The sequence below is a fragment of the Phascolarctos cinereus genome, unplaced genomic scaffold, assembly GCF_003287225.1.
Source record: "Phascolarctos cinereus isolate Bilbo 61053 unplaced genomic scaffold, phaCin_HiC Scaffold_4;HRSCAF=312, whole genome shotgun sequence".
NCBI classification, from domain to species: domain Eukaryota; kingdom Metazoa; phylum Chordata; class Mammalia; order Diprotodontia; family Phascolarctidae; genus Phascolarctos; species Phascolarctos cinereus.
In genome coordinates, this window is record NW_027555847.1 from 104,239,376 (window position 1) to 104,251,229 (window position 11,854).

At 39.9% G+C, this 11,854-nt stretch overlaps 1 protein-coding gene across 1 annotated transcript; it reads right to left on the reverse strand.

Moving 5' to 3' along the window:
* Window positions 1–4,990: 4,990 nt before the first annotated feature.
* Window positions 4,991–5,352, reverse strand: TAL2 (TAL bHLH transcription factor 2). The gene has a single exon (XM_021002204.1). It carries the CDS (start codon window positions 5,350–5,352, stop codon window positions 4,993–4,995), a length of 360 nt encoding a protein of 119 aa, XP_020857863.1. The 3' UTR covers window positions 4,991–4,992.
* Window positions 5,353–11,854: the final 6,502 nt, after the last annotated feature.

Sequence of the window (11,854 nt, forward strand, 5' to 3'; positions counted from 1 at the left end):
CTTCCAGATGAATGCTTTTTCCCACCAGATCATGCTGCTTTTCAAGCCGAAGGATATTTGTTCTACTCTCCATAATTCCTCCCTGCCTTTCTTCTATTTCTGAGATAGCAGTTGGTTCTATTCCGTGACTACAGACTGTCTGGTTGGCTTAGGACTCTCATTGTCAGTTTCTATAGCAGAAATGTATGGTCCTAGAACAGTGCCTGCAACAGTACCTTGTTCCTAGCATGTACTTAATAAATGTTTGTTGATCTTCATTGAATCTGCTTCTTCAGCTCTCAATATTTGTATATAGGAGTCAAAAGTATAAACAAGGGCTTTCTGTTTACCTCTCCAGCTCAGTGATCTCAGATAACCGTACCTTCAATCTATGGTTTGGGCCCTGGAAAAACCTCTCCTGCCCCACCCCCATACTTCAGGCAAGAAACAATTCTTCCCCCTCTGGGCTCCAAAACTTTCAGTCTGACACTGCCTTGCTCACCTGCGGATCTCTAGCCCCAAAAGAAGCTGCTAGATTTCTTATCTTCTCTCTATTTAGATGGACCCCTGAAGCAGATTCCATAAGGTGTTACTGTGATTAATTGGCTGGCCCCTTGATGAAAAGGTGACCCCTTCTACCTGACTCTCTTAGGCCCTATGCCATTTGACCTGGGTCAATAGGTCCTTTCTAGACTTGTATTTCCATGGCCTTGCTCTGTAGCTGCTGCCATTGGCTAACTTAGTATTTCTGAACTTGTGTTCCCAGGTGGGCCTATAGCTATCTACCAGATATTGATTGAACTAAACAGATATAGCCATGCACTGATAGAACCTGGCAAGTTCCGCACTTCTTTCAGTCAGCAGCCTTTCCAAAAAATGCCTCCTACATATTCCAGGATTTCAGTCTCCCACCACAATGGGATGTCCCCTGAGGTAATATTCTTCCCTACCCCCACCCCCATCCCTACGCACCATATATCCTGAGCTCCAAGCTCCTCATTGACTTCCAGAAATGCCAGCTATAATTCTATTAGATTTTAAGTTTCCAGTGGGCTGGAACTTTGTCCCATTTAGTTTTGATTTTGAATCCTCAGATTCTAGTAGTGCTTTACACATAATAGGCACTTTATAAATGTTTGTTGAATCCCAGTATGCTTAATAAATCCTATTATGTAAAGATGTCTTGTGTATGATTTTTAAAATAAGAACAATTCTTTAAATAATTTATTCAGAATAAATTAAGAGTTAAATAGCATAATTCACAAAATAGATCCACAAACAGAATCTTTGGTCAATACAACTAATCACAAGTAAACCATAGAGCACAGAAATTAGTTAAATAAAAATAAACATGGTTACAAAATGATAATGCTATTCTTTTGTAAAGGCATATAAGAGAAATGGTATTTGATTGAACCTTTTTGTCTGTTTCTAGCCTTATTAAAACAGATGCATTTTCTGGAATACATTACCAGTGAAAATAGACTTTTGCAAGCACAGTATTTCTTCACCCAAAAGCTTAGACAGGATTTATATAGATTATGGTAATTTTGGCTGAGCAACTAACTAACCCAGAACCACGCTGCCTGTCAAACAGGTAACAACTGTAACCTTTCATCTTAACTATGTGAGATCTGGAGGTCTGAGGGATTCACAGAAACTGTGTTCTTTAAAGATGAGCACAAATTCAGCCTTCTCCAGGAAGCCTCCTCCCTTCTCAGACTTTGCTAAAAGAAATAACAATGAGATCATAGATTTAGCTCTAGGAGGGACCTTAGAGATCATCTAGTCCAGCCCCGCTCATTGTATGGTTGAAAAATCTGAGACCCAGAGAGGTTAAGTATTTTTTCCAAGGTCACCCATGTAGTAAGTGGAGAATTGGTATTTGAAGTCGATTCCTATGACTGCAGATTTAGTACTTTTCATGTTACACTGCATGTAGGGCAGCTAAGTGGCACAGTGGATAAGATCCCAGGCCTGGAGTCAGGAAGACTCATCTTCATGAGTTCAAATCTGGCCTCATTTTATACTGTATAACCTTGGGAAAGTCATTTAACTCTGCATCAGTTTCCATATAGTATCTTTGCCAAGAAAACCTCCAAAAGGAGTCATGAAGAGTCAGACAACTGAACAATGCCACATAATATTTTGCTTTGTAGCCCTCTAAAGCATTAGTGTAATATTGCACATTGTAATTATCTGTGATTGCGTCTTATTCCACCCATATCGCACCCCCAAAGTAAACGAAAGCAAGGACTGTGTAATCTAAGCTTTTTATCTATAGGGGCTAATCTAGTGATTTGTATACAGTAGATGCTTAATAAATGTTTGTTGAATTTGTACTTTAATTTCTGACTGCATTGATTTCCATTATGATTCTTGATTGCATATTTGTAACTACAGATCTGATACCTTAGCAGATTTCCCCCTTCAGCCTCCAATCCAATTGGTAAAGGTCAAGACACTGACCCCACCCAAGAGGCTGAAATCCAATCATTAAGACTTTCAGAAAAGAAGAAATTAACTGAGCTCAACTTCCTATAAAGTAGTACTTTATTACTAGTAAAGGATCATAGGATTATTGATCTTGTATATAGGATATATAAGACAACAACTGGAACCAAAAAAATTTTTTTACATATCCCTGCTTGTCATGCATTTTGATATGAATTAAGAAGAGTTGCATGGGATACATCTGCCTCTCTTTTGGGGCACAGTAAGAAGGTATTTTAAATATAGTTATGACAACATACAAAAATCTAAACTTACAAAACAGATCATTATGAGATAATGATTCACATTATTAAAGAATTCTGCATTTTACAAAAGGATTCAGGATTCCACTAAAAAGCCGTTTCCTCTAGAGCATACAACATAATTCAACTTACAGAAATTCAGTTTCTACTTAACTTTTTGCAATATATCCCTCATACAAAGTGTGGCTACACTTGCATTTCCATCTTACTAGTGAGGCCAGCATTCTGAAGAATATAAAACTCTGCTAATTCTTAGCAGGTCATATCACCTCCTCCTCAACTGTACAGTGAGACTTTCTTTCTTCCTCAGATACAAATTAAAAGTAAAGTGAGGTTTGAAAAACCCTAAAAAGATTAGAAGAGCAAGTAAGTAATAGGCTGAGAGCTGACTTTATAGCAAATGAGAGAGGTTCTTATCAAGAGACAGGGAATGCATTTAGTCTTTAAGGTTTAAAATCAAACAATTGGTAATGAAAAAAATTTTGGACATAGTTTACATAAAGATCTTCACTAGGATGCACATTTTGGAGAAAATCCGTTGTCTTTCATGCTTTTCCTAGGGAAAAAAACTCTAATGCATTTATCAACAATTTTGACAGAAAACTTGTTTCATGTCGTAGTTACTTGTGCATGTGTCAAATAGTGTCAAAAACATCTTCCTGTTTGGGGAGGACACCTCATCCAGTCTTTTTCTGATGGCTGGACCAAGGAAATGAAGATGCAAGGCTCATTTTATTCTCCCCAAAATAAATTACTTTATTTCTGCAGTGACAGGAAATTTAAATTCAGAGATGTGAAAAGTAGAAATCTCTAATCTTAAATCTATCAATTTCTTACCTGCAGCTCAGAAGGTTGTTTTTTTTTAAAAAATGACAACCAATGGACTGCCAAGAACTTTAAGGAAACAAAATGTCAGAGACAGTCAAATGAAGTGACTTATATTCTGTGTTGAGCAGGGCGATTCATCTTAGAATCTAGGTACAAGAGTGGTACACAACAGCGAATTCTGTCAGGTCCATACGTTTGCCTTGCTTGCTGTATTACAGTAATAAAGATAATAGCTCACATTTACATAATGATTTAAGGTCTGCAATGCACTCTACATACGTGGTCTTATTTGATCTTCATAAGGATTGAGCTAATGTTCTATGGTAGGGAAGACAAGCTAGCAAATCAATTAATTAGAGTTTTGTTTTACAACTCCAATCATTTACTATTTACATGAAATGCTTTCACTGAAGTTACTAGCACTAGTCAGTAAATTATAGTATTTGAATCCCCTCTCATATGTTACAATTGCACATATCTCATGATCAGAGGTCTCAGGCTCAATTGATACTTAAAATACTAATAATACATGCAATTAAGGAATTTTATAATTAATGAATTATTATCCACAAAAATAAACATTGGATCTGATTTATGTAGGAAGCTGGATGGTATAGTAGAAAAAAATTAAAGACTCAGAGAACACTTGGGATTAAATCTCAGTTCTGTATTTACTGTGTACAAATCATTTTACTTGTCTGGGCCCCTCAATTTCTGATGATCTGTAAAATGATGGGGTTACTAGACTAGGTGGCCTTTAAAACCTTTCCAGTTTTTGGGACTCTTTAATTGTTCTTCCTTTATTACAGACATTGTCTATCACATATGCATGAAGTAGGAAGGCCCTCTTAATCAACAAAAGTTATCACATGGGTGCCTCTGTCTTTAAACTGCTGTCTCCTAACTTATTCTCTCTGGGAATTAATTTTGAGTTTACTGGCTCAGGTGTAACTTGTCGTAAAAGCCGGTTATTGCTGAAGCGTTTTCTATTCATCTCTCTAACCCACTAGCCAAGGGAATCATTTCTTTTTCCTCCTAAATAAGGAGTTCTTAACCCTTCTTAAGTCATGGAACACTTTGGCAGTCTAGTGAAGACTATGGACCCTTTCTCAGAATAAGGTTTTAAATTCATAAAATAAAATACATAGCATTACAAAGGAAAACAATTACATTGGAATACAATTATCAATTTTTCTTGTTAAAGTTCAGAGACTCCAGGTTAAGAACTCTTGCAAAAATGGAAACTAGATTAACATAATCTAGGGTTTCAATAAATATTGTGCCTGTGTAGTATCATCTCTTATAGTTTATTCATGAAACAAATAAGGAGTAAAATAAGACTATTGAAAAAGAGGTTGCTTTGGGGGGGCAGGGGGAGGGGGTTGGGGGTGGAGAGGGGTGCGAAGAAAACACAGAGGACTCTCCCTGCTCAGTGCTCTGTAACTGAAGGTTCTGGCCAGCATTGTGGGAGGTGGCTGTCTGGCTCAGGTGAGGGAGCCCTAGAGTCTTCCAGGGGACTGATGTCCTCTAGGCTCCGCAAGCAGGGCACTTGCCGGAATAGTCCCAAGACGCTCCCATGAGGTGCCACTCCTGTCTGCGGCAGGCCTTGCTCCCCCAGGACGGTGGCCAGGAAGTTGATGTACCTCATTGCTAGTCGCAGGGTTTCATTCTTGCTCAGCTTTTTATCTGGGGGGTGAGTGGGGATGAGCTTCCTCAGCCTGGCAAAGGCATTGTTGACATTTTGCTGCCTCCACCTCTCCCTGGTGTTTGTGATGATCTTCCTGGCCATCTTTGACTTCCTGGGGTGGGGGGGGGGAAAAAAAGACAGACCAGGAGAACCAAGCAAACAGGCTGGAAGCTCTTCGGCAGCCTCGTGGGAAGTTATGTCATCCCCCAATCTACCTGGCGTGATTGTATTCATTGCTACTCCAAGAGAGCACTGGCTTCTATGCAGACCCTCAGTTCCCGAGGTTTTCCAAGAGCTCCTCATGCCTGATGGACACCTTTCTGCCTGCGTGACTTCCTAGTACCTGAAATTCAGATTCCTTAACTTGAATTCATCCGCCCCCTAAAACCTGCTCCTTCCACCAACTTCCCTATTTCTGTTAATGTCACCATCATCCTTTTAGTCATTCAGTCTCAGACCTTGAAATCCTCTTTCCTCTCCTTCACCAGTCCCCCCAATCCACTGCCAAAAACAGCCTAATTCCAGCCTTTATCTTTTACCAATTAGACTATTGTAACAGCCTAACAAATGGTCTTTCTAGCTGTAGATTCTCCTCTATTTAGCTTATCCTTCAAACTTCTGCTGCCCCCTGTGTAATGTCCTTAACTCATCACTTAGATCATGCAACTCTTCCACTCAAGAACATTATGTGGCTCCCCACTGCCTAGCTATTGGCAGAGAGGGTAGATCACAGGGTTGTTTGTTGCTTTTATTATTATTATTATTATATTATTATTATTATTATTATTATTATTATTATTGTTTTATTTCTTTTTCTTTTTTTGGCTAGAATAACTAACAAAACATGGAGGGATTATGATTTGTAATGGTAGAAGGAGTAAAGACACCGATGAAATTGTAGATCTTTTGAAGCATTAAGAAAAAAAAGGGTGGTGGTGAGAGGAGATTTTATAGAGTACCTGGTATTTCACTGTACTGAAAGAGTGCATATATCTGAAGCCTGTAGCACTGAACAGAGGGAGGCAGATGCTCACCAAAGCACCATTATGCTCCTCTTCCTCTCTCTTTTTAAGTCTGTAGCAATCCCTCTGTGCTAAGGACAGGGCATTTCAAGGTATAACTTTTTCTTGGCAATGTAATGAGTATAAAAGGATATTCAAGAATGAGCATTTCGTAGTCTGAACATGGATGGATTTTGAAAATCAGGGAACACAAAATAATTATCTTTAAACGTTATTCTCTTCTCCTCCCCCCCCAACCTTTTCATCAAATAAATGTTTGATCAGTGAATATCTAGACTGTGGCACCTCTGGGTACTATATAGTCTTTTCATTAGAATATCCTGTTATACACAATAACCAATCATAATTCCAAAGGACTCCTGAAGAAACACACCATCCACCTTCAGAGAGTAAGCTGATGGGCTCAGAGTGCAAATTGAAGGGTTTTTTTTCTTCTTTCATAGCCACCTCCCCTTTTGGACATGGCTAATATGAGAATCTGTATTGCCTCACCATGTATCTGTAACAATTTTGTTTTTCTTACCTTTTCAATGGGTAGGGGAAGGAGAGGAGGAAAAGAAAGGATTTGGAACTGAAAATAAAATTAAATGGAAAAAATTAATGTAAAAATAGTTTTTAAAAGAATGCCCTGTTACAGAAGCTTCTGTAGGGCCCACAGGGTCATTATGGCTTTCTGGGTTAACACTGATGGTCTGATGTGACTACAGAGTCACCCAGCTGTGAGAATCAGTAATTTGGATACAGCCTGATTTCATAATGTCATTCTTTGTACCGTTCCATAATCATGCATATTCTGAGGCAGGAAGCATATTTTTACTTTTTACCATTCATATCACTTAATTTCTCAATGCCTCAGACAACTCCAAGACACAGTAAAGAAGAGCAGCATCAGTGGAAAGAATTCCCACAAAGGGAATGCTTCTACTGTGATAAAGTCACAGGTCTGGACCTCTCTTCCACTTTCTCCCCCCACCCCACTCTCCCAATAAAACCTTTGGGACAGGGATTATAATTGCATGTGAGAACACTGAAGCGCAGAGAAGGACATTAAGTGACTTGTCCAGGATCACAGAGTAAATCAGTGGTAACTTGAACCCAGGTCTCCTGTCTCTTAATTTGATGGTCACTGAATTGTTTCTCATAGGTCCAATACCCTCTTTGGATATCCTGGCTTTAGTCTGCACAGTAAACTTTTCTATAATTTTCCCTTTTCAAGTTTGATTCTTCAAGGCGCAGATATGAGATTCAAGTCAGCTAAGCTAAGTGAAGGGTTATAAGTAAACTCGATAACCATGTGTTCCTAACCCAGCCTTACTGTGATTCCCCTTGCAAATTTGAGTAGGCCATTTAATCTGTTATGCTCAACTTTCCTGCTCAGAGAGTGTGGCCTGAGCAAGGTCTAGTCACTCAATAGTGAAGACTAGATCTCAGAAATGAAAGGGTGTTTGGGGCTCTTCATTATGGCAGAATGGATGAATGGGAATTATGCACTTCCTTTGAAGCAGAATAAGGCAGAGTCATCTACATCTTGGAGGGGACTGTTGTTTGGCAATAGTTCATTAAGTTAAGGGATTTTTTGTTGGTTTGGTTTGGTTTTTTGGTGAGGCAATGGGGTTAAGTGACTTGCATAGGGTCACACAGCTAGTATCATGTGTCTGAGGCTGGATTTGACCTCAGGTCCTTCTGACTCCAGGGCCAGCTATCCACTGCACCACCTAGCTGCTCCCAGGGATTTTTTTAAAGGCAGAGATTTCACAGTGTGGAAATCCAGGGACCAAGAATAGGCCACAAAATGCTTCCAAGTAGGCTATGGGTCAGTGCCTTGTACAATCCCTAATGATATTTTTTTAGTCATTTTCAGTCCCTTCTGACTCTTTGTGAGGTTCTCTTGGCAAAGATACTATAGTGGTTTGCCATTTCCTCTCCACCTCAATTTTTCACAAGTAAGAAAATGGGGACAAATAAGGTTAAGTGACTTGCCCATAGTCACATGGCTAATGAGTGTCTGAGGCTGGATTTGAACTTTGGAAGATGAATCTTAATTTGATTCCAGTCCCAGTGCTCTATCCACTAAGCCACCTACCTGTCTGATGACAAGAATGGTAGTTATTATTATTATATCTAAACTTTACTTACATTTACAATTTACAACTTACTTTTTCATGCATTACCTCATCTTACAACCTGAGGTAAGTAATAAGTATTACTACCCCCATTTTTGCATGAGGAAACTGAGGTTCCAAGTGTTTAAGTGATTAAGGTATTTAAGATTCAAAATGTAAATGTAATAAGCAGACAACTGTAAGTGGCCAAGCTGGGATTTGAACTCAGTTCTTCTGCCTCCAAACTCAATGTCCTTTCTACTGTGACACAGCTGGATAATAAAACAATTCCTGTAACTTGGCTTGTGACAGGAATTCATCATCTTCCCCCATACAGGGAAATGAGGGCCTAAGGCAATTACCCACAAAACTGAGACTAAATCAAAACTACTTGCCTTTCTTATTATGAGGATAAATGCTTTACTGCTCTCCTTTGAACTCATGGATTAAAAATAGCTCCTGGGAACTTCTCTTGATGCTCCCTGGACATCAAAACACCCTAAGAACTGATGAGCTGGGCAAGGGAAAGAGAACAATTTAAATCATCAGACGTAACAGTCTTAGAATCCAAATTAATTTCCTTCACCTGGAGTTGAAGGAACCCGTTACATGGAAAATTTTCTTAGACCCAGCTCCTCAACAACAAACTTTTCAATGAATTGAACAAAAGTCAAATTTTTCTCCCATCTCTCTCTCTACAAATAGGTACTCCCATCACTGAAAGTCAAGCCTTTGTACTTAGCAGTTACTTAAGGCAAATCCAACTTTAGTAGTATGTCTGAAGCACAGGTGATGTACTGGATAGAGGTTTGGATTTGGAGTACAGAAGACGTGAGTGAAAATGTAGTTCTGGACACTAACTAGCTTAACCCCTGCTGGCCTTAGTTTCCCCATCTAAAAACAGAGATAATGATAGCACCTACCCCTCAGGATTATTGTGAGGATGAAATGAAATAATAATTTAAAGCACTTTGCAAACCTTAAAACGTTATATAAATGTTAGCTATTAAATGAATATGAATTCATAGCGAAAATACGTATGTAAAAGCTAGTTGAACAATTAGATAGGTGCAAAAACATAGGAGAGAAGTTCATGTTCACAGGGCATGTCTACTTTCCCCATCTAGAGAAAGCCTAGTCTATCTGATGGGTCACTAATGATGGATCCCTAAAAGGCCCTGGACTTTCCCACAAGGCCCAGGTCCTTGGCGATTGCCTGGGGCACCTGGCCCTTCCCAGTTAATAATCCTTTCAACTGCTCTTTCACTGTGACCCTCATTGTCTGTACCTGGCCCCACCCTAGACTGCCACTCCTTAATTCCATCTAGACCCCTTCTCAGTTACCTCCCAGTCACCCCCAAGCTATTGGCCACACTATAAAAAAGGTCAGGCTCAGCTACCAAATTGCTTAGATTCCTTGTGTCTGGACCACTTGTCCACACAAGTGTCATGATAGCGCAGGTTCTTAAAAAGCCTGCCCATTTCTATCGGCAAAACAATAAACCTTATTTCTGCCTGAAAGAAGGCTTGAGTCAAATTTTTTGCAGGTTGGATCTGGGTCTTTTGCCCTTGAATTGAGATTCCCAGTGATGAGGATGGGATCTAGACCCCAAAAAAGAAAAACACTGGACTTTCCCACAAGGCCAAATCTCTGGCATTTGCCTGAGGCTATAATCCCATCAACTGGCCTTTTGTTATTGCCTACACCCAACTTCCCAATTCTGTTACTATTAACCTAGCCTTAGCCCTCCATGGTCTTAACTCCCTATGGCCCCAGGCCACTTCCCACCCTAAATCCTATCTAGGCTCCATTCTCCGCTCCAGTTTCCTGGAGTTCTATTACTTCATAGACTACTTGGCCATTCCTAGATCCCTCTCATAGTCTTTCTGTATATAAGGTCCATCTTTTCTCCATTAAGATGCTTAGATTCTTAAAATCTAGCCAATAGCTCGCATTCAGACTCCTTATTAAGAGTCTGCCCAATATGACAGATGTTCTAATAAGCTTTGTCTTTGGCTGAAAGAAGGCTTGGGTCAAGTTCTTTCGGGCACGATCCATGTTTTGTGATTTTGGGGTCCCAGCACCCCTAAAACCCTAAACCTCAACACCAGCACCCCTAGACCTCAACATATCAGAACTATTTATTTATTTAATGCAAGCATTTCCAGACCATGATCCAGTGACCACTCACTGGTGAATCCTGGGGCTTTTCCAAATGTTCTATGTAGGGATTCTTGTGGTATTCCTAGGACAACACCTATCCTTTTTAACATGGCATAAATGGTCGGAGAGGCCGCATGATGTACCACTTAGAGATCTGGCTTCAGAGTCAGAAAGACTTGGATTGAAGTCCCACCTCTAACACCTATTGATGGGGTTGGGATCTAGACACCAGAAAGGAAAAACCCTGGACTTTCCCATTTGGCCATATCTCTGGCATTCATCTGAGGCTATAATCCCATCAACTGGCCTTTCATTGTGGCTACACCAAATCTCCCAATTCTGTTAATCTAGCCTGGCCTTCCTTCATTTTAAGTCCCTATGTATGGCTCCGGCCATTTCCCACCCTTAATCCTAGCTAAACTCCATTCTCACTTGGCCATGAGGTCCAGGTCCCAGGAGTTCTGTTCACCTCAGTTTACTGGCCACTCCTACATCCCTCCCCCAGTCTTTCTGTACATAAGGTCCACCTTGTCTCCATTAAGATGCTGGGATTCTTATAATCTAGCCATAGCTCAGATTCTTAAAATCTAGCCAATAGTTTACTAACATTCAGACTCCTTAAGAGTCTGCCCAATATGATGGATGTTCTAATAAACCTTGTCTTTGGATGAAATTCTTTTGGACAGGACCCATGTGTTGTGATGTTGGGGTTCCAGCACCCCTGAACCCCTAAACCACATCACTACTGGCTATGGTACTCTAGGCAAGTCGTGTACTCTGGGCAATTCTTTCTGAGTTGGAAAGACCTGAATTCAAATCCTGCCTCAGATATTTACTCCCTGTAACCCTGGTCAGTCTCTTGGTTTCAGAGAACTCTTAAGATTCTAAGATTTACTAACAGATGAGTTCTATCTTTGTTGGTGGAGTTCCTTATGCTCATGACGTCCCAGATCCTCTAGGTATTCTATATAACTCTATTATAAACTTAATTACAATTTCAATGAAAAAAACCAGTGCCTATAACTTGGTTTTGTTTATGATATTGTGAGAAATGATTATTAATAACCAACATCTTGGGGAGATTCAGAGGCTTGCCCCTTTTCCTAAATTCCTCATTTCAAAAAGTTCCTTTTCCTTGAAGGACATTACTGATAATGAGATTGCATTGACTCTCTGGCTTGACGCCATTCTACCTGGCCAGGAATTTAATCTAAGGTAGGAGAGCCCATTGTGTTCTTCTCAAGTTCGGGTGGGTTACACACTCTTTGAATCGGTAGCCTAAAGCTATGGGTGTTGTGGTATAGAGATACTTTCCC